This window comes from Sprattus sprattus, assembly GCF_963457725.1.
Source record: "Sprattus sprattus genome assembly, chromosome: 1".
NCBI classification, from domain to species: Eukaryota; Metazoa; Chordata; class Actinopteri; order Clupeiformes; family Clupeidae; genus Sprattus; species Sprattus sprattus.
This window is the reverse complement of record NC_137920.1, coordinates 64325839-64346536: the sequence shown is the minus strand read 5'-3', so window position 1 is coordinate 64346536 and position 20698 is coordinate 64325839. Positions and strand designations below refer to the sequence as shown.

Here is a 20698-nt window from a genome sequence, read left to right as displayed (position 1 = left end):
GGCCCAATGTGATTCACATTATTAAAGTGTATGTATACCTCCAGATCTGAGCCTAACTCCACACACTGCATCATTTTGAAAAATGCTAAAGAGTCGGCAAGGGGCTGAAAGCGGGGCTGGGGAGGGCTGGAGAGTTTAATAGACTGGGAATCTATAAATATTGTGATGTAGATATGTACCAACCAGCATTGGCCTTGGACGATTTTAAACAGTAGGTGGTGTACTAAGCCATTTTCAACCACTACATTTTTTAATTTAATATTGATTGGATTTTTATTTAGTCAATATTAACACCAGCATTGATGTGTTTCATTCACACATTTAGTTTAAAGCTCACACTTAAGTGAGGAAAAGACTCCAAGAATATATCTACGTGTTCTGATGTGCAGTTGAGCACCATTGGATCCATACAAATAATGTGGAACTCGCATCACATCACCCAGATGCTTTGTAGAAACCAAGTATCCAATGAAGATTTCAAATGGTGAGAAGGAAGGGCCACCACAGTCCAGCCATCACCCAGTAAAATCTAAGTTCAATGGCTCTAATTGGGGTGGTGGTGTAGGAGTCCACAATCTTAAGAGCTATCCATAAAACTGGACTCTTTTGAAGAGTGGCAAACAAAGCCATCGTTTTAGAGGATCCACATTAATTCATGCATGGAGGTTGCTCAAGATTTGGGAAAGTGTTTTATATGGGCATGTGAGACCTGCCAATCCTCAAAGCGCTACATGCAGAATAAATCTAACACTGCCAATGCCTCAAGAAACACCATCCCAGGCAATAAATATGGCAGTGATAACATGGTGTGGGGATATTTCTCGTCTGCAGGAACTGGGAAACTTTTAAGGACTGAAGGAAGAATGAATATAAATAAATTCTACACAACATAGTAAGAAAACCCTGTTGCAGTCAGTTGTAAAACTGAGGCTTGGGAGAGGGATTACCTACCAGTATGATGACAATTCCACTGCAGTGACTCAAATAAAGTAAAGTTATTTTTTTTTAGAATGGTTAGGTCAACACCCTAATCACACAAAATGATGATGACTTTCAGGGGTGTTGAGTACCTTTGCAAGCCTCTGTACCTCAGGAACTGTTTTTGTGCCATATTTGCTCACAGTTGTATGGTATGTTATTTTTGTCAGATGGATCTCCTGTTTAAGAAAAAGACTTTAAAATTGACCTACATACAAGCTATACAAGCTAAAATAATTTAAAATATTCTTAAGTGGATTCTGCAAATGACAAATGTAGGGTAGCCCTTGACTGTTTTTCAGTCTAACCTCTTCAGTGTATGAATCGTTTTCAATGTAACCTCAGATCCAGGGCATCCGTTCTTGGTCGCGGGTTGAAGAACAGGTTTCCCCCTCTCACTGTAGGCTGAAGCTGCTGATATCTTCAACCACCCATCTCCTCTGCCCTATTTACACCTTAATGACAGCTAGCAGTCCGTATTTGCTTTCGACGTTCCATTGCTTATGCCTCTTCGTGGTAGGCTACGGTTCCTTCAACCTGCCTTACAGACCGCCCCCAAAATCCATGCCATGAATGTGTGTGTTTGGTTTATCGATAGACCACTGGCAGTATATGGCACAAGTGCATTGTAAGCAGCTGGTCGATGCATTCAAAAGACGGTTGGTGTAAGACACCAAAATGGTACAGATGATGGAGTCACAATGCGAATATTTCATGTATTTCCCCGCGGTTCCCATATCAGACTTGTCAGACCCTGGACGGTACCGAACGCTCCCTAGACGAAGTCATCTTTACATGGGAGAAACAGTGCGCTTCTTGTTGGTTTTAAGGTGCAGCGATGCGGGGAGCGACACACTCACAAGGAACGGTAGCGCGTTTGAATTCGGAAACGAGAGTGCGAGTGGCCGTGCATGGAGAGAACTGGCCAGTTCGCTTTGCGCAGTGGCGAGTGTCAGTCCAGGGGAAAGCAGACATCGCTCTTACGCCTACCTCGACCACGACCATCATAGTAGCGGCAATGAAGGTCCGGAGGAGGGTGAAGAGACTGAAGGAAGACCGTCAGTAAGAAGAGATGCTATAGGTTGTGGCTTTAAAGAATGCAAGCCACTGCTTATTCATAACAACGGCAATGGTGTCCGTGAGTTCCGCAAGGGCCCATTAAAGGTAATATGGGTTCAAACTCTTACGAGAATTCTTACAGAAAATTCTAGTGAATTATTCAATAATAACCTGCATTTATCTGTCCGGTAGGGAGTTGACACTCTGTTACTTTATCATTCACAGTGAAATTATCCACTTTGTCCATCCATATTACCATAAAGATTGGTTTATACAATATCTCTCTAATGGAATATCAGTTACATTTAGCATAGCAAGTCTTTACTCCTTTTGAGTATAGTCTATGAGCGATAATGCTGTCCCTCTTTACACCATAATAGACTAGCTCATCAATCTTTGCAGCCATGTGTGTTGTGTTTATCTCATCCATAACAATGGAGTTTTACTGTTAAAGAGAAACAATAGAGTGGTCCTCCTCCTGGGCCTCATGAAAAATTATGTGTACAAGGTTTATATAATATCTCTCTGTGTGAGCATGTGAGCAAATAGAGCAGAAATAATTATCTTCCCCCGCGTCTCTTTTTTTGGTGTCTTCCCCTGTCCACTTACTCACGCTATTATTGTCCTCTCTGTTTTCCCTCCTCCTCTCCAACTCCTTTCTTCACCCTTATGTCTTCTTCTCTGCTATTCGTTGACGTCTTGCACTAACTGTACCCATCACGCTCATTTTTGGCATTCATTGATTGTTCCCATCACCCTGCTTGTTTCTGCCAGTCGCCCTTGGATGAGCCAGTGGTCCTGAGTGATGAGGTTATCTTTCCCTTGACTGTCTCCCTCGATAAACTTCCTGTCAACACACACAAGGTCAAGGTCAGAGTTCAGTGGTTTTGTGACACACAATATATGTGTGATATTAATATTTATATATATAGTTGTTTATGTTGATTATTTCACCATTTATGAGCTAATGTAACTATAGTGACCGCTACAGTACCTCTGTATCTTTGTGCACATTAGGTGATGGTGACTGTTTGGAAGCAGGAGGCCGAGAAAGCGGAGGTGCAGGAGAATGGCTACCTCACAGTCCTGCAGCAGCAAGCGCCAGCACTCACCTTCCGACAGGATCTCAATACCTTTAAAGCTCAGGGTGTGGGTCCATCTGTTTAAAACATGCCTATGAGTCCAAAGATCTCAGAGCCATAACTCCATGAAAACAGTCAGGCCCAAAATAATCAGCAGTGCTCACAGGGATGGTCTGTGATTTGATTAACCTCTCCTAGATGTCTGTATGCAGGTATTTACTGAGCAAGTGTTGGCACTCGCATTGAACAAGGCATAATTTGTCTGTGACATATGTTTGGGTGCTGGGCTTGCTATTATGCACTAGGGAAATTAAATTAAATCCAATCTACTGCAACACTTAAAAAGATTAAATCCAAAAAGGTATTTGAATGCTCCTTCTGTGCTTCTAATCAAATGCATGGTCATGCTTCTTTCTGATCAACTCAAGCTCACTTAGTTCCTCTTTAAAGTTGAACCACACTCACTAAACGCCTTTAGATAAAACACTTATTGTCTTACTCTCCTTGGAAACCAATCAGTGTGCTAATAGAGATTTATTCATAACTGTTGTTTTCTTGAAATAGTGAGCACAACTCTTACTGTGCTACCGCCCCCGACTGTGAGATGCAAGCAGATCACCGTTGCTGGGAAACACGTCACGGTATTGAAAGGTAAGGGCCGGCCTGGGGAGACATCTAAGCTGTGGTACTGCCGAAGACATGAATTTCAGTAGTTCTAATGATGCAGTTTAGCTTCAAGATAAGATAAGGTTACAATGATGCAGTGTAACAAATCAATGTTCAGTAAATACTACCCCCCCCCCCCCCCGCCTGTTTGCTCTTCATCTTTGTATTCCAATCATCTTTTTTTGTTGGTCAGTGTTAAATGAGTGTTCCCAGGATGATGTTAACATCCATGACCTGAGGATTCTACCGAACTTTAATGCCTCATATCTACCCATGATGCCAGATGGTTCAGTCTTGCTTGTTGACAATGTCTGGTAAGAGTTTGTGTGTGTGTGTTCGGGTTAAACGATATGCACGTTTCATGATTGGATATGGTTTGTAGCCTCTTGATACGGTTTCACCTGAATTTAAGCTGACGAGATATTTGCTATTTAGAAAGGGGAGACCAGGTAGTTTTAATACTTTTTAGCTTTTTTGTACTTTTTGTCTTTGTTGCATAAAATCGGCATAAGTGACACCTTTCATTTTAACATATATGCAACATACATCTTTTGTCTCTCTATTTACTTCACTAAAGAAAGCAAATGTGCCTTACATTTTGCAAATGTTCATCTAAATGCAAGTCGGGACAGCTGTAACAGTGGCCCAGGACAATTGTAGCATGCCAGTTTGAAGGGGTAATATAAAATGTACAGCAACAATCATGCATTATTCAAACCAAAATAGTGGTTCTTTATTTTTTTCCATCCCTTTAGGCACATAAGGCCAGAATTATTTCTTTCCATTTCTCTCTGTATTTGGCCATAATTCCAACATCAACCCCAAGACAAAAATCTAGCCTTGCTTTTTCTTTTTCAAGAACTATCTGCCTTTCACTTCCCCTCAGGTTGCCAAGGCAACACAGTGCTTGCTCTCGTCCATCTGTAATACATGTCCAAGCCGAGCCAAAATAGTAGCTTTTAATAATAATAGCTTTTTTCGGTAAATTGTAATCTTTACTGCATTTGTTTTCAAAATGCCAGTGAGAGTCACTTACAAACTAAGGGTTTGTTTGCAAAAGTGGCCTATTTCACTTGCTAGCTATGCTTGCTGGTTGCAACCGATTGTGATGCGTGTTACAATTGTCCCCAGCCAACCTCTCCTAATATTTGATATGATAATTGGAATATAACACTGTGTGCAGCCAAGGACTTTGATGCAGCTTATAATTATACTAGCATGTTGTTATGTAGCATGCAATGTTGCATGTGAAAGCACATTGAAGATGATGATTCTTATAAAACCATACAACAGTGGCAAATTGTTGCATTTAATGTTACTTTAAGTCTATGGACATTGGGTAAAAAAAAACTTTCCTTTACTACTACCAGCCACCAATCAGGAGAAGTTGCCATGGCATCGTTTTGTCGAATGGAAAGCCTTACCTGCCGCCTACCCAGCATGCTCAGCTCCTTGGAAGAGCATGACTTCCTGTTTCAGCTGCAACTGAGTGACATGCCCCCGGATGACTCCACTGAGGTAAGGGGAAGAGCTGCAGATTTAACATGGGCACCACTTGGTGTTAATAATAAGTAGTCATTCATTCATTGGAAAGTGCCCTAATGGTGACAGTGGTTATGCTAATCATTTAATTCCAAATAACTTATTACATGTGTGCCATCTGCAGGCCCGCCATCAGACTAATATACTACTAGATCAAATAAATAGCATTTCTATTGTGGTGGACTGGAATTACTTCCTGTAGTGGCCCTTATTACAGCAGGGTTGAAGGAGCCTTCGCCTGAAAACACTCTGTTGTTTGACCAGTAGGTAATGTATGCGTTGTGACGTCTTGTCCATTATGTTGAGCAGTTTGTACAACATCCTTCTCTCAACAATCAACTCTAGAGGCTCCAGAGCAGTCCCCAGCACAAAGCCAGATTGTTCTGTTGTTTATCAGATTGTTCAGTTTCTTAGTGCCACTGGCACTACAGAGCAAGTGCAACAGATGGCTGCAATGGAAATGGCTCTTGCAACAACAGGCTGGTAAAAGATATGCAACATCTTGCTTCACATATTAAAGGACCTATGCTTCCTCCAGAAGTAGAGTCTGCTCTGTCCCTTTCCTGTAGACGGCCTTAATGTTACAGTTCAGGTCCAGTGTGGCAAAGTGAACACCCATGTATCTTTAGCCCTTCACCACCTCCACCTCTTCTCCCAGGATGGAATGGTGTTCAGCTTAGTCCTAGTCCTACTAAAATCCACAACTATTACTTGGCCACATTTAACAGGAGGTATGTTATTCCCACACCACGCCATACCAGTTTACCTGTCCACCACCGACACACCACACAACTGCAGTCGTCCAAACATTTCTTCAGATGACAGGACTTCAAGTTCCAACCATTGGAAGTGTGAGGCATATAGCCTCCTGCGGTGCTCCTGTGCTACTTACCACCTGTTCAGACATAAATCCCCACAAACTACTGCCTGTCTATCAAGTAGCCAATAATCCAGGAGTATGCTGAGGCGGCTACCTGCAACTTTGGGAGCTTCCCTTGCGGCAGTAAAGGCTGGATTATGTTCAATGTAAAGCCATTGACACTTAAATGTTTTCCAAGATCAAGAAATGTAATAATTTTTTAGACTAATGCTGTTTTAGTCTTTTGTTGATTTACAGTTACCTTAGTGTGGCTCCTAGATACTTTTAGTTAATTGTATTAATTCATTTAATTAATATCCTTTTCTACATCATTAACATGCCCTGTTACTTGTGCTAAAGCTGTGGCTAAATGCATCATGGAGTACTACAGGAGCCCTCAGTTTTTTCATGACACATGCATGTGTTTCTTTTTGTCAGGGTCTTGAGGTACCCCTAATAGCAGTGCTCCAGTGGTCAACTACTAAAATGCCTTTCACCAACTGTATCTATACACATTACAGGTAGGTCAGAGTGGCATCCTTTGTCATCTGTACCTGGTTCACAAAACAATCATAATTGTGTAAATACAAATTATAATATAAAAACCTGTTTATTCCATATTGTTCCTTCTTTCTTACCTTGTCTTTCCTTCTGAACTCCTCTGTTCTTCCAGGCTGCCCAGTATCAGGTTGGATTGCCCCCGCTTTGTGATGACCGCCAGCTGCCCCCGTACCGTCAAGACACAGGACCTTTTCAGGGTCCGCTACACCTTACTCAACAACCTACAAGACTTTTTGGCTGTGCGACTGGTCTGGACCCCTGAAGGTAAGGTACCTGTGACGAAACACCAATACAGTCAGGTTTTCTGACAAATAGTCATAAAAGTACATTCTGCGAAAAACAAGGGCTGCTGTGGTCATACAGAGGTTAGCAAGAAATGCTAATCTTGCTTACAATTTGAAAATAATATATATGTATTGAGTAACAAATTATGTAACTTATAGTTCTCTATAGTTTCCTTCGTCTCATTCTTCTGCTAATAAGGTACCATCAAGCACCTCCATAACACACATTAAACTAATGTCCATTCTGTTATTTTTTTCTCACGGTTTTCCAGGGCGTGGCCAAAGTGAAGATGTGATTGGTCCTGTAGTCTGTCAGTCACCTCTCAGTAACCTTGGCCAGTGTCGCAAAGGCAGCACCCTCTCCTTCACTGTGGCCTTCCAGATACTAAGAGCTGGACTCTATGAGGTACTACTAGAATACCTTATACTTTGCTTGATTTGCATGCAAATGAATAAGCCCAGGAGTTCCCAGAGAGGATTTCTTTAGTCAATTCTCCGGTATGTTACCTTCACTGATGCTGTTAAAGGGACTTCACTGTTAAAAGGGCAACACTTCTGAGTCACCCTAGGGTTTGTTCTTGAGTTTCAGAGTAGTCCTGGTGCCAGCACTGCCATTTACTCGCTCCAGGAAGTACTATTACTGCCTTCAGAATATGGTCCTAGATGTTTTAAAGGTCCTTTATAAAACAATAGAATTGTTTGTTTATTGTGGTCCAGTAAGTTTGTTGGTTTGCTGCATGGGTTGGTTTTTTGGTTGTGGTGTGAGAGAACAAGAAGCTAGATTATCATTTAGGGTTACATATTTTATGAGGAAAGGAAAACAGAGGTCATACTTAATGGTTAACCATTGTTACTCTTTGAAAATCTTAAAATGAAATATTAGATACATTACATAGATACATTTCCACCCTCTGCCATTCCAGTTGAGCCAGCACATGAAGCTGAAGCTGCAGTTCACGGCGCCAGTGTCAAACCCCCCAATGGATGCACGGCCCCTGTCCCGGAAGAACAGTCCCTCCAGCCCAGCCATGAGGGACCTGCTGGACCGTCACCAGACCAGCCTGGGCCGCTCACAGTCCTTCTCCCACCAGCAGCCTTCGCGCTCCCTCATCATGAGGTACAGCTTAAAGAAGCGAAACGCAGTGGAGTGGAGCCATGTGAATAATATACCACAGAGGGTGACTAAAATATAACTGCTTAGGCCAGGACCCAAGTCATTATTTATTTATTGTGGATATTATTCAAAGTGTACTACAGCATGACGAAGGTTTGGATACTCCAACTATGTCCTTGCTAACTGTCATTCATGATAAGCTACAATGGCATATACTGATATATACACAGTATGGGTAGACTGTCATAATATGATTGACATGTGTCTCTGTGTGGTCTCTCAGGGCAGGCAGTGCCATGGAGCGGCGTGCCATCACCCCTCCTGTGGGGTCGCCGGTAGGAAGGCCCCTGTACCTGCCCCCTCAGGAGAAGGCCGCCCTGTCGCTCGACAAGATCGCCAAAAGAGAGTGCAAGGTGCTTGTGCTGGAGCCCCATAGCTGAGAGGAATACATGGAGACCGACTAAAACATTTACGGAGACACAGAGATAAGAAGAGAGAGAGAGAGAAGCAAGAAGCAAGCAAGAACTGAGGAGACTCATGACATGAGTTGAAGAGACCTTGACATTCCTTTAGGGAATTCCTTTTAACTTCATTCGTACAGTATTTGCTTGTTTTGTTTTATGAAGCCTTTTTATTTGTGTACAAAATGAATCTAGCCATTGAAAAAAAGTGTTCTTGATCCAGGGGTGAAGTTGGAGACAACACTCAACAGAAACACTCATGTGATGGCTCTGTGATGAATCAGTCTGCTGGGCTTACTAGGAGACAGTGCTGCCTTTCTTCACTTCAAGAAAACAACAACTCCTTTTCTTCTTCTGCTGTTTATGGTCAAAGCAATGATATGAACATGAAGGCATGGGTAATGGTATATTATTATGCCAGTGCGTTTTCTGTGGCTCTTAAGAATAATGTACCAGTATTTAATTATTGTACACGCAAGTGTCTTTGTAAATAAATGACATATATGACTAAATTAAATTTCTACTAATGGCTATATCTATGAGACAAAACATTTGCAAAAACATCTTAAATATTACCTACTGTATTACATGAACTACTTTCAGAAAATCTCCTTTCTAATAAACATCACTGCATCTGCTGGTGTTCTTCTCTTCTAGTACTGCAGTCTGTACTGGCATATGCAGTAGTCTAACATAAAGCTGATCTCCATTTCTGTAAAGTTAAAGGGTTTTCTTTTCATAGACCAATGAAATGCAAATTAATAAAATGACTTGTGACTAATATCGCAGTTTGGCAACACACTACATTCCATTAGAAAGAGAGGTAATTTCAATAAAGGATCCCAACATAAGTAAATATTTATGCCAGGTGGTTGACTGCCACTGCTCAGCAAGGACAGATTAGTAACAACATGGAAGGTATTGGAATTAATTGACATGAAGTGCAGAATGAAAGCTGTAAAGTGTAAGGGCCCTCTGATGCTAAGCTATGTGTGCAGAAAAAAAATCTTCCTATCTAATCTTGCTTTAGATCGCCACACTGTTCTCAATGCGATCAGGAGAGAGATAACTGTAGGGAAGCTCCATCTTGCTGTTTCTCTCTGAGATTTCAGCCCCTATTGCGCTCAGTTCCTTCTGCACCTCTTCAACCAGCCTGCAGTGGGCGTCATTGCTGAAGTAAGGCTCCTTGTACTGACACAAGGGCACCTGGGGGAAACGGAGATAATAATATGAACAAAACTGTTTTGAGTTGAGTGTTACGACCCCCTGTGCCCTGTGCATCCTGCCTGCAGTTCCTGTACTGGCCATACGGCGGCAGCAGGTTGTTGGCCTGTAGCGGTGAAACTAATTAACAGTAATTACTCACACCTGGCCCCGGTGTGAGTATAAAAACATGAGGCAGAGAGAAGTCATCTACCTATGCCCCACAAAGGCAGACATAGACAAATATAACAACACAGGTAGTGACTTCTGATAGCATGGAAACTAAAATCCAGTGTACTTTTAATCTAGTGTACAAATAAAAAACAAATAAAAGAACACAAAAAAGAGAACTGTACAGGTAACACTGGAACCTCAGTCATATCAAAACGAGCTTATAGCTCACAGGATTATGATATCAAAAAGATCGATTCCTTCTCCTTACAAAGTTGACAGCAGGCTCTGAGAGCAAGGCGAGGGTGGTGAGGACGCTACAGGTGGCGTTGACATCTGGCAGGAAGGACACCAGGTCCTCCTCCTTTACTAAGCCTTTAGACTGAGGAGGTGGTCTGGACATGGAGGCCGGACAGTTTGGCATCCACAGGTTGAAGTCGAACTGCAAATTGTGAAATTGTTAAAACAGAAGAAATATTCTATTATCCTGAGTTATATCTACCAAAAGAGAGAAAGAGAGAGTTCTTAATGACAATATCTCTATCATGTATCTCTAACATTTGCTGATGGTTAAAGCTTTTAAGAAATGTAATTCTGGTTTGTGGTTATTCAATTTAACATAAAGAACCGGGTCAAGGCTTTTTAAGATGTCCTATGTTAGCTGCCCTTATACAAGAATTGTGAAGATACAGATGTGTTAATCTACACATTCCTGCACACAGAACTGTCTCCTTTCACTTCAACAGATTTTAGACCTTAAATAAAGCAGCAAAACCCAGCTCTAGCAAAGCTAATAAAAGCTGTCTTTCAAATGCCTCTGAGGCTAGACCATAAACTTCTCAGCTGGTTGCTAAACTGAGATGTGAGTCTTCAAACTGAGATCATGCAGTCATCTGAACAGATCTGCTTACTTGAGAGAAGTTAACGGCAGCGTGCAGGGCTGAGCAGCTGAAGATCACCATGGTGATAAACTTGCTCAGCTCCTCTTTGCTCTCAAATGACTGTGGAATTCCTGTAGAAAAACACTCAGTAGTCAGAATATGAAATAGGGAGCTAAGTCTGTGGATATAGAAGGTGAACACACTTTATCACACAGTAATAATGTTGTCTGACGCACACACAAAATGTGAATGTGCAGATTTTATGACAAGATATATGAGTGTGAAAAATAATGGCTTTCATCGTATAATATCATTCTATTTTCTTACCAGATTCTGTATTCCCCAGAAAGCCCTCTGTGAAAATTTCCATGATCCAGCTCTGCAACTCACTGTCCTCTTGGACCTCAGTGTTGCTATGGTGATATAAATCCACCCACCTTGTGGCAAACCTGGACAGCATGCAAATACACTCAACTCCACTTTCATTCTGGCACAAATACTCAGAAATGTCACATGCTAATCAGAGACCAAATTGTTGGTCTGAATGGATCATCTATGGATTTAAGCGTCTTTGAGAACTGTGAAAAGCGCTATATAAATGTGATGTATTATTATTATTATTATTATTATTATTATTATTATTATTATTATTATTATTATTATTAAGTTGAAGGAAGATTTGTATATAACAGACAATCCTCTAGGACAACCGTCACACTTGCCCTGTGGTCTATGAGAGTGGTTATAAACAAATGTCTCTTCAGCTATTTGATGTAGTTGATCCAAAGATTAATTGACTCTACAGAGAGAAGAGTAGAGAACTACATGACAAGGTTATACAGATGTTGCACAGCTGTGACTTTAATATTGAATTAAAGAGTAAAATGACTGATGGAATCCAAAGCTGGACAGGATACATTACTAAAGCTCTCATTTCAAGGGGGTCAATGGTGAGTGGGATAACAGCGTATTAGCAATGAAGAGCCCTCCTTACTTGTGAAGAGCATTCCACAATTTCAGTGCATCTTGGGCATAGTAGTAGTTGGGCAGAGTTTCCACTCCTCTTGCCTTCAAGTCCTCTGGAACACACAGAGTGTGATAACGCAGCCTAGCCGTGGCACGTGCCAGTAGAACTGGGATTGCGCTCAGGCCACAACCTATGGACTGGGAAAGGGACAGGAACCAGCTTTAGCCGACTGACATGCAAATCTATGGACATACTTTATAAGTGTGTGTGTGTGTGTGTGTGTGTGTGTGTGTGTGTGTGTGTGTGTGTGTGTGTGTGTGTGTGTGTGTGTGTGTGTGTGTGTGTGTGAAGCAATGTGATATTTTGCTCAGATGCCAAGATGCACATGACTACTTGTCAACATACAAACCCACAAATATCCTGCATTTGTGTAAATAGTACACACATATACACATGCACATTTACAGGGGGAAAAGCTGACACACATACCCGATCAAATACCCCGTTAGGGGCCAGTAGGGAGGCCCGGGCTTGAATGTTGATTTGGAGACAACTCCTAACGTGTGGCATCAGAAGCTGGGAAGGAGACCATGTACAGAAGCATAGAAAAATAAACATGTGTTATTACCCAGCTTACATGTTGAAGGGCATTACGCCATTTTACTATAAAACGTACGCAAGCGCTTTACCACAGCAACCATTGTACTTGAAGTGTGACCTTTTCTTCGTGAGAATAACAACATACGTAAGTGTACTTACTTAAATCTCCACAGGCAACGATTGGTTCACCAATACCAGCACTGTTATGACAATGTACACATATACTGTATCTACCTCTTCATCACATAGTATAATGAGACTGCAAACCCAGGACATACCAATCTACAAAGGCCATGCAAGGCAAAAAGGCCTTTTTTATCTGGAAATCAAAGGGAGATATGATTGTGATCTTGAAATGGAGCTGAAAATGGTATCAGTTATGTTCTCCCTCTTTGCATAGAGATCAGTTTGTCACGATTTTCAGTCCCATTTCAGGTCATGTGAGGATAATGTTCGAGAGTAACCTTCCTCTGGGCCTACCATATGAAGAGGATGCACTTCTGGTAGCTGCCTCAGGGTGGCGACACAGCACACCTCTCCCAGTAGATGAGTGCGAAGGAAATGGGAAATGAGCTGGTGACATTGGAAGTCGGCGCAGCGAGTCCACATTTTGGCCAGCAACCAATCTGGTTGAGGGTCAGATGGTAGGAACACTGGGTTTTCTGAGCTTGGCTTCTGTTGGAGCTATGGGGTACAATGAGCAATGAGTAACTGACTCGAACATCAAAATCCTGTTATACTTATTAGAGATAGAAGTTAGTCTTAGTCTCAGAAACTCAAGATAAATACAAAGGAAAACCATATGAACAAAAATAAACAGGATGGATGTATACATGTACAGAAATATAACATAAACATTAACAAAACATAATATCATCTGGTTGCACAAATACTGAGCAGACCTGAATTGCAATGGGTTTTAGATTTCCATCTGCAGAAGCATGCAGAAGACAAAGAGGAGCGGCAAACTGCTGCTGTTTCCCATTGATGACATTCGGTGGCACACCTTCCAGAACTTCATAATCCAGCAGAAACACTTTCCCTCTCTGTAGCCAAGAATAAAACATACACAGACCAAGAAAACGTGTGAAAAAGTATCATTGCACACGAGGTGGCAACCCACTAAACTAAAGTGCTAAAGTAGAGACAGACCTCCAGCTCCAGCTCCAGAGAAGATCCCTCAGGGAGGAAAGGCTGAACTAACTCTGGGGTGACTGACAGGTTGCAGGGGATGCTGTGGATCCGACGGACCAGAAGGGGATTACAGCCATTCAGGCATTGATATCCAAAGAAGGCATCTTCTCTCCAGTGGGACCAAACATACACTAGAACAGAGAGAGAAACCGACAGACAGACAAACAGACAGACAGACAGACAAACAGATAGACAGACAGACAGACAGACAGACAGACAGACAGACAGACAGACAGACAGACAGACAGACAGACAGAAGGAAAGATAAAAAGTGAGAAAGGGGGGATGAGAGATTGATGTTGTCAATGGAAACACTAATACTTAATGCTGAAATAAACTTACTGGCAACCGAATTTCCACTTCCATTCTGCATGAAAAACTGTTCTATCTGTTTGAAGCTTGCCCATGGCTCTTTCCGTTCCGTAAACCCCCTTAGATAGTGCATATTAGTGCCTGGACTGACATAGGGACACAGACAGAGAGACAGGTGATGATAATTCATATTGTATTATACACTTGACTACAAAGACAACATCAATTTAATTAAATTACCACCTTGATTCTTTTTTGGGGGAGAGGAGGGGGGGGGGGGGATAATTACTTGTGTTTTATCAATATAGTATTGATTGATTAAATATACTGATTACAAGGTCACAAGACACTCAAGAAATGGCACACATGTGACCTGTCTTGTTTGTTTAGCACCCTGTATAATAGCATGTGATGTAAGCAAAGATTAAGACATAATGACTGATCTGCATGAAAACTGCATGAAAACTGTAATGAAATGGCCTTTTCCAAACAACATACACATTCTACAGAAAAAAGCATGCGTAATGTGCATGGTTTGCTGGAAGCCTTTTGCCTTGCATAGCCTTTACAGATGTAGTGTCATGTTGTGTGGTGACAGTCAATTGAGTAATGAGAAGACATTTACTGTGCAGCCTAAATGTTGATGGCAAGTTCAAAAACATTGTTGCACATAGTGACAAGGGCTAATGTCGTGACAGGTGAGTAAAGAGTGAATGATCCATATTCCCCATTTTAAATGCAGTCTCCTCATTTACACATTGAAAAGCCCCCTGTCAACTGCTTTGATGCTTACAAGCAGTACCACCAGGGCCTGTTCAAGACTCATGGTCACTTTGTGTGGTCAGTGCTCATCAAATTAAGCCCATCCATAGTTAGCTGAGGTATCATACCAATCACTCCAATCATAACCATGGTTTGGTTATGTTTGTAAACGCATGGTTTCATGGAACTGATCCCAACTAGTCATTACTGATGCATGCTGCTCAACACGAGCATGTACAGCATGTGTGTGTCTTGTTTTAAACTTGTTTGCTGCAGTATATTGGATGCAGTCATATCTTCAGTCAGTAAATACATCGTAACCGTTTTTCACAAACAGGTAATGTTACCTTATTAGGCTGCAACAGACAGTATAGCCTTGGCTGCGTGCAAACATCCTGTCATTTGCTAGGCTTCAAAATGTCCTCCGAGGGGGTGTTGTGCATGCCCATCACGGAGGCTACGCATATCATTGGTCTACAGCTCAGCAGCTGTCGTTAGAAGGCGCAATTGCAAATAAATTAAAATTTAATTAAAATAATGACTCGTTTGCGGCTGACATTTTGCGCCGTAGGTGACCACCTATGTTGACTATGCCATGGGATGCCCCTGCTAGACCCTGCTTTGTTATCACTTTTTCATCACACTAATAGCTGCATCATAGAGGAAGTGAAACTGGAGCATTTATCTTTTTATCATCACACATTTAGCTATCATTAACCAGCACTGACAGTCATGCAGGCATTCATGCGTTCATCATGCATTTCCTGCAGGCATTCATGCATTCATCATCATTTTCAGGGAGCGAATTATGGGGCCCAGTTCAATGCAGTCAGCGTGAGCACCCTGTATAAGTGATGAATGAAGTATAAGTGAGTGAAGTAAAAGCACGGTGGAGGATCTTTCACCGAGGCACCCACCTCTGACGTGTGGAACTCAGGTTTGGTCCTAGGGGTTTCAGAGTCTGCATATCCACACAGCGGGGTACTCCTTCTGCAAAAGTATGCCACCTAGAATGAAGTCCAGTCATGATGTTATGGTAAACACTCCAAGTTAAACTGCATCAAACTGAGCAGGCTAACACAAAAAGTCAATCAATTGAATAAAATAAATGTATTTGTACCTGAAAAAATAACCCGATGAAACACATGTAAACTTGGAGCTAACAACACCAGAAATGATGTGTGTACAATGATTTGTATTTTTTTTTTTTTTGCTGCAGCAACTTATTACACTGACAAAACACAAAAATGTACAGACTCATCTGACACACTTTGCACTGCTTTGATTAGTGTTAAGTGACAGAGAGAGAGATTTTTTGATTGGGTCTCCTAGTTAGTTGTGATGAGTATCACATTATGAGGCTTTTGGGAAACTGTTCACGTAATGAAAAAAAGCCCAGAACAGTGACTGTGAATCATACCTAATGTGCTGCTGTTTCGTGCTCAGCTCTCGTCTCCTGTGCTCCTTAAGGACATTTACTTTTTCCCTATGAACCAGACAAACTGAAAAGCAGTAGTACAGGATGAGGAAGTTTTAAGTAAAAAAGACAAAAGCCTGCTTTGAGTGACTGGTTGTTACTCTGGAAAGCAATGTGTTATTTCATACAGTCTGTTTTATTCAAGATCCTGAAGTGAGATTTGGTAATACACATAAAACAGCTTTTAGGGTAAAGGAATCAAAATTCTAAATATTTAATTTTAAGTGATTTTTTTGCAATGTTGTGGATTCACTGAGAAAATAAATTGTTCTTCACAAATAGAACTTTAAAGATGCATCTGTTGCGTGGAACTGGCAACGTATTAGCCTACTTGCTGACTTCAAGTTACACAATGCCCATTTAGAAATTAGCTGGTTACACAGAATTTCCGTTACGTGAACAGACAAGTTGCGGAATGTTATGAAAGATGTGAATTAGAAGCACAAAACCTTTGCCAATTACATCTGTCATTAATTTTTTGGCAGTGGATACAAACGTTGGGATAGCCGATTCAATACATTGGTAGCCTACTTTTTACAACAATATGAGGGGCCGTATAATAAAATGGCAAATGTCTACAGACAACTCTCTATCAGGGTCAATGATTCTGTATTATTATATTTTTCAATCCTGACATAAGCCACCGCGATCATATTACTAAGCATACACAGGAAGGCATTCAGAACTCCATAGCTCAGTGCTTACCATCCTCACTGCGGAGTTCAACATCACCATCAGCCGCCTGCAGCCACCTGTGGCAGGGGAAGACTTGAACTCGAGGACCATGATTTACCTCAACACACTGACAATGCCAGTCCAGGTCGGGAAATCCAGGCCGGACCTCCAGGCGTAAGCGGACCAGAGCCACCTGCTCCACATCATGACTTCCTCCAACTAAGATTGTGAAAGCCTTTCAAGAAAAAAAAAGAAAGAAAACATGATACCTGTGTAAAGTTAAGTTTGAAAGCTTAGGATGTGCTTCCGGGGTATCCTGTAGACACAGATTAAACTGAAGTCTGAACGTTTGACCAGCAACATGTAATGTATAGTATTTCCAACTCCTTACCGAACCAGGTAACAGGTGGCTTTCTGCGTGGTCTAGGACAGCGGATACAATCTTGCCTTGGGTGCTGATCAAGGAAACATGCAAAATGCTGTAGGTACCAGCAACTGGTAGAGCTGATGTTCTTACGGTAACATGAAAGCCTTCCATCGGAATCCCTGTGCAGTGAAGTTAAACCTGAGAATTGTATTCATGTACCTTCATTTTATTGGCATGAAGTTGCCTTACTATCCAATAATATATTAAAAATAGTGGTTAACTGATTAAACTTCAGCTATGGTGATCAGAAAATCACCATAACGCCGGTTGTTCTCTGAACTGTTCTCTAACAAGTCCATGCAGGAAAAGAGTCATGTGGACTACAGCATTCGAGTAGTTTTGCCTGTACAGTAAGAGTTAAATTTTCATTTATTTGCATACTCTTATCTTACATCAAACAAGACACAGCCTGCGACATTTGAATTGGAAATAGTTAGATACGTTTACAGACTAATATGAAGTCCACATCAACAGTTTTGTCAGTCACAGGGCAATTTACCATAGGCTACTTTTAACATACCTGTCATGAAAGTTGAGTTGTCAATGCACCGAGAGTAGTCCTATCTGACCAATTCGGGGTTTTGTAAACTCTGCAGTTATTTCAAAAGATCAGTCGGGTATATCATCACCTCTTCCTCTAGCCTATTGGTTTTTCTTCAGATTTTGCAACATCAAAAATGTTTGCGAGACAACTAAAAGCGAAATAATTGAAACAATTATACATTGACCTAATCAATAATAGGCCTATTTTTATGTATTAGACTACTTTATCTCCGCCTCTCTCTCTTTCTCTTTGTCATTTCCAGAGAGTGTGTGTGTGTTTGTGTGATATGACATATGAGAGTGGCACCTCTAGCTCGCCCCGTATTTGGCCCGATTGTAGACGAGTGCAAGTCTCGAGGAGGTCACCAAAAGCTCGTCTTGGAAAGGACCGCCAGCCACATGCAGAGCTCTTCTACATTGAAGAAATAGTTCCGCGTGCTGAATGGACCTGCTCAAAAGTAAAACACCCCATTTAGCCTACAGTTTGTGAAATATGATGCGGTAGGCCTAAAATAGCCTACTTGCTAATTGTGAAAACAAACGAAGTGGTCGTTGTGATAACCAAGTAGCCTAGTTCTACTGCTGGTCTTGTGGCTTAGACAGGCCCTATGATGCACAAAGCTATTACACCCACCTGGGGCATCAGCACAAAACACGAGAGGATATTTTGTTCATAGAATTTCTATTCAGATGGAAAAAGAACACGCGGGAGGCAAAATAATGGGATGGAAAAGAAAACACACAATCTACATACGGTTTTTAAAATTGTATTTAATTAAGCTAGAAAAGGGACAAAAAGATAGCGTTGGAAGTTTTTTTTTTTTTAACTTTTAACTTCTGCGATGAAAAGAAATTGTAACACAGCAGTAGGCCTATCGTTTACAATGGACGTTATCCTAGAAGTCCACGTCCCATGCCAACTCACTTAGGCTCTAACGTATCTTCTACAGGCATCGTCCGATATTAGCTTAGGCGAAATGAATTGGGCTATAGGATACAACTGATCTGTAGGCCTAACAACATGAACCTTTAAATAATGTTTAATTTTACCCTGCTTCCTTTGTCTTATCACTTTCCAAAATGTGGTGGGCGAGTAGAGCATTTTGCCAACTAAATAGTTTCGAAACATTCTAAAATCTTGAATGTGAATGGTTGATCAACCGCTAGTGGACCTCGTGGCGCAACGGTAGCGCGTCTGACTCCAGATCAGAAGGTTGCGTGTTCAAATCACGTCGGGGTCATCCGGTGGTAATTTTTAGTTTGAATTTTTGTGTTACAATTATGTGTGTTAGGACGTGATTGTGAGATTACAGGGAGTTTTGTGTCACTTGTATAAATCCTGCTTGTCCTTTTACGTCCAGTCAGATATTCTAAGGCCAATAGGACATGATTTTAACACAAGCTTCTGTGCTATCGATGTATGAATTATAAAGAACACAATACATGATACAAATAATAAAGAGTGTGTATTCTGTATATCTGATATAAACATGTAGTTTTGGGAACATTAGGCCTATAGCCTACCGTGTGCGTGAACAGAAATGGCGAATTGGTGTAAATGCTGTTCATTAGTATTTTAGACAGATATGTATATAGATATAAAGCAATAGGCTAAGGAACTATAAGAAAGCAGCTGAGATATAGCACTTGAGGATATTGCACTTGAGGATACTGCGGATATTGCACTCGAGGATACTGCGAATTATGTTGAGTGGCAGTGCCCCTGTGTAGGTAGTGCAGTGAGGAATATACAAAAGGTTCTCTAACGACCCGGCTCGAGTCGTGAGCCGCAACATACGTTTCAGACAGACCACAGAGTTTACAAAAAAAGCGGTTTATTTAAATAAAACAAATACATAGTAAAGGCAAAGCACAAAAAAGACATGCATAAAGTGGGCATGTCAACACACAGTTAGAATATAAACATCAGTGTGTATAATTAACTGTAGGCTAAGTATTGTACTAGTGCAGATAGTCACACAGGTAAAGTTATCGTATGGCTCTTGTTCTAGTCTGTCTGACCTGGACCTGAAGCGTCTGCCCAATGTCCAAGTTGGGATTGGGTCCCCCAGTGTGTTTTGCTGCTCTACTAAGGCAGCGAGAGCTGAACAAGTATTCCAAAGAGGGCAGTGAGCAGCTGATTAATTTTCTGGGTGATGTTGATGACCCTCCGAAGGGTTCTCCTGTCTGCTGCTGAGCAGCTGCCCCACCATGTAGTGATGCATGCGTCCGCACACTCCTGATGAACCAGCAATAGAAAGACATCAGCAGCATCTCCTTTCAGTTGGTTTTCTGAAGAGGCTCAGGAAGTTGAGTCACTGCGTTTGAATGTGGACCAAAAGGGATGTTTTGTGGTGTCTGTACCCAGGAATCTGAAAGCAGGGACCTTTTCCCTGTCCCTTAGTCGCTGTTAACATGCAACAGATCAGGATCTGCACTATTTTTCAGGGGGAAGTCCGACTGTACCCACAGAACAGCATATGGCATTGTCTAGGTGGCTAGTTGGAACAACAGGTGTTTATCTGTACCTCATCATATGAGCATATTGGCCTTTCATGAAAACTAATTTCAAGATAATACCACCAGTACTAGTTACTTATAAAATATATGCTTCAAAAAGTGGTAAGTTGTTATATCATCTCTTTAACTCTCATCAGTTTCATATGTTAGTGGCTCATACGCTCATATATAGTAGGCTAACAAAGTACTCCCTGTTGGTGGAGACCTACACATGATGTCCAGTTTGGCAACAGCTTTTAATATGTCTGACACAGACTGTATCACTTATCCTCTATAAGTGTGTCACCAGGGGTCTTTGCAGATTTAAAACTACAGTTATTAAACTGCAAAACAGAGTGAACAAAAAGACATTAGAACACA

At 41.4% G+C, this 20698-nt stretch overlaps 2 protein-coding genes across 2 annotated transcripts; one reads left to right on the top strand and one right to left on the bottom strand.

Annotated features, from left to right (window-relative positions):
• Positions 1–1656: 1656 nt before the first annotated feature.
• LOC308360973 (trafficking protein particle complex subunit 14-like) lies at positions 1657–8585 on the top strand (the record flags this gene model as incomplete). The annotated part of the gene is made up of 11 exons (XM_080833167.1): positions 1657–2142; positions 2812–2907; positions 3055–3184; positions 3684–3770; positions 3979–4099; positions 5156–5303; positions 6625–6707; positions 6860–7011; positions 7304–7437; positions 7955–8148; positions 8429–8585. The coding sequence occupies 11 exons, from the start codon at positions 1657–1659 to the stop codon at positions 8583–8585; spliced, it is 1788 nt and encodes a 595-aa protein (XP_080689293.1).
• Positions 8586–9632: 1047 nt separating this feature from the next.
• Positions 9633–17386, bottom strand: LOC308364175 (polyunsaturated fatty acid lipoxygenase ALOX15B; the record flags this gene model as incomplete). The annotated part of the gene is made up of 14 exons (XM_080837195.1): positions 9633–9812; positions 10252–10422; positions 10892–10992; positions 11189–11310; positions 11856–12025; positions 12318–12404; positions 12909–13112; positions 13331–13474; positions 13581–13753; positions 13965–14080; positions 15614–15703; positions 16117–16198; positions 16879–17083; positions 17240–17386. The coding sequence occupies 14 exons, from the start codon at positions 17384–17386 to the stop codon at positions 9633–9635; spliced, it is 1992 nt and encodes a 663-aa protein (XP_080693321.1).
• Positions 17387–20698: the final 3312 nt, after the last annotated feature.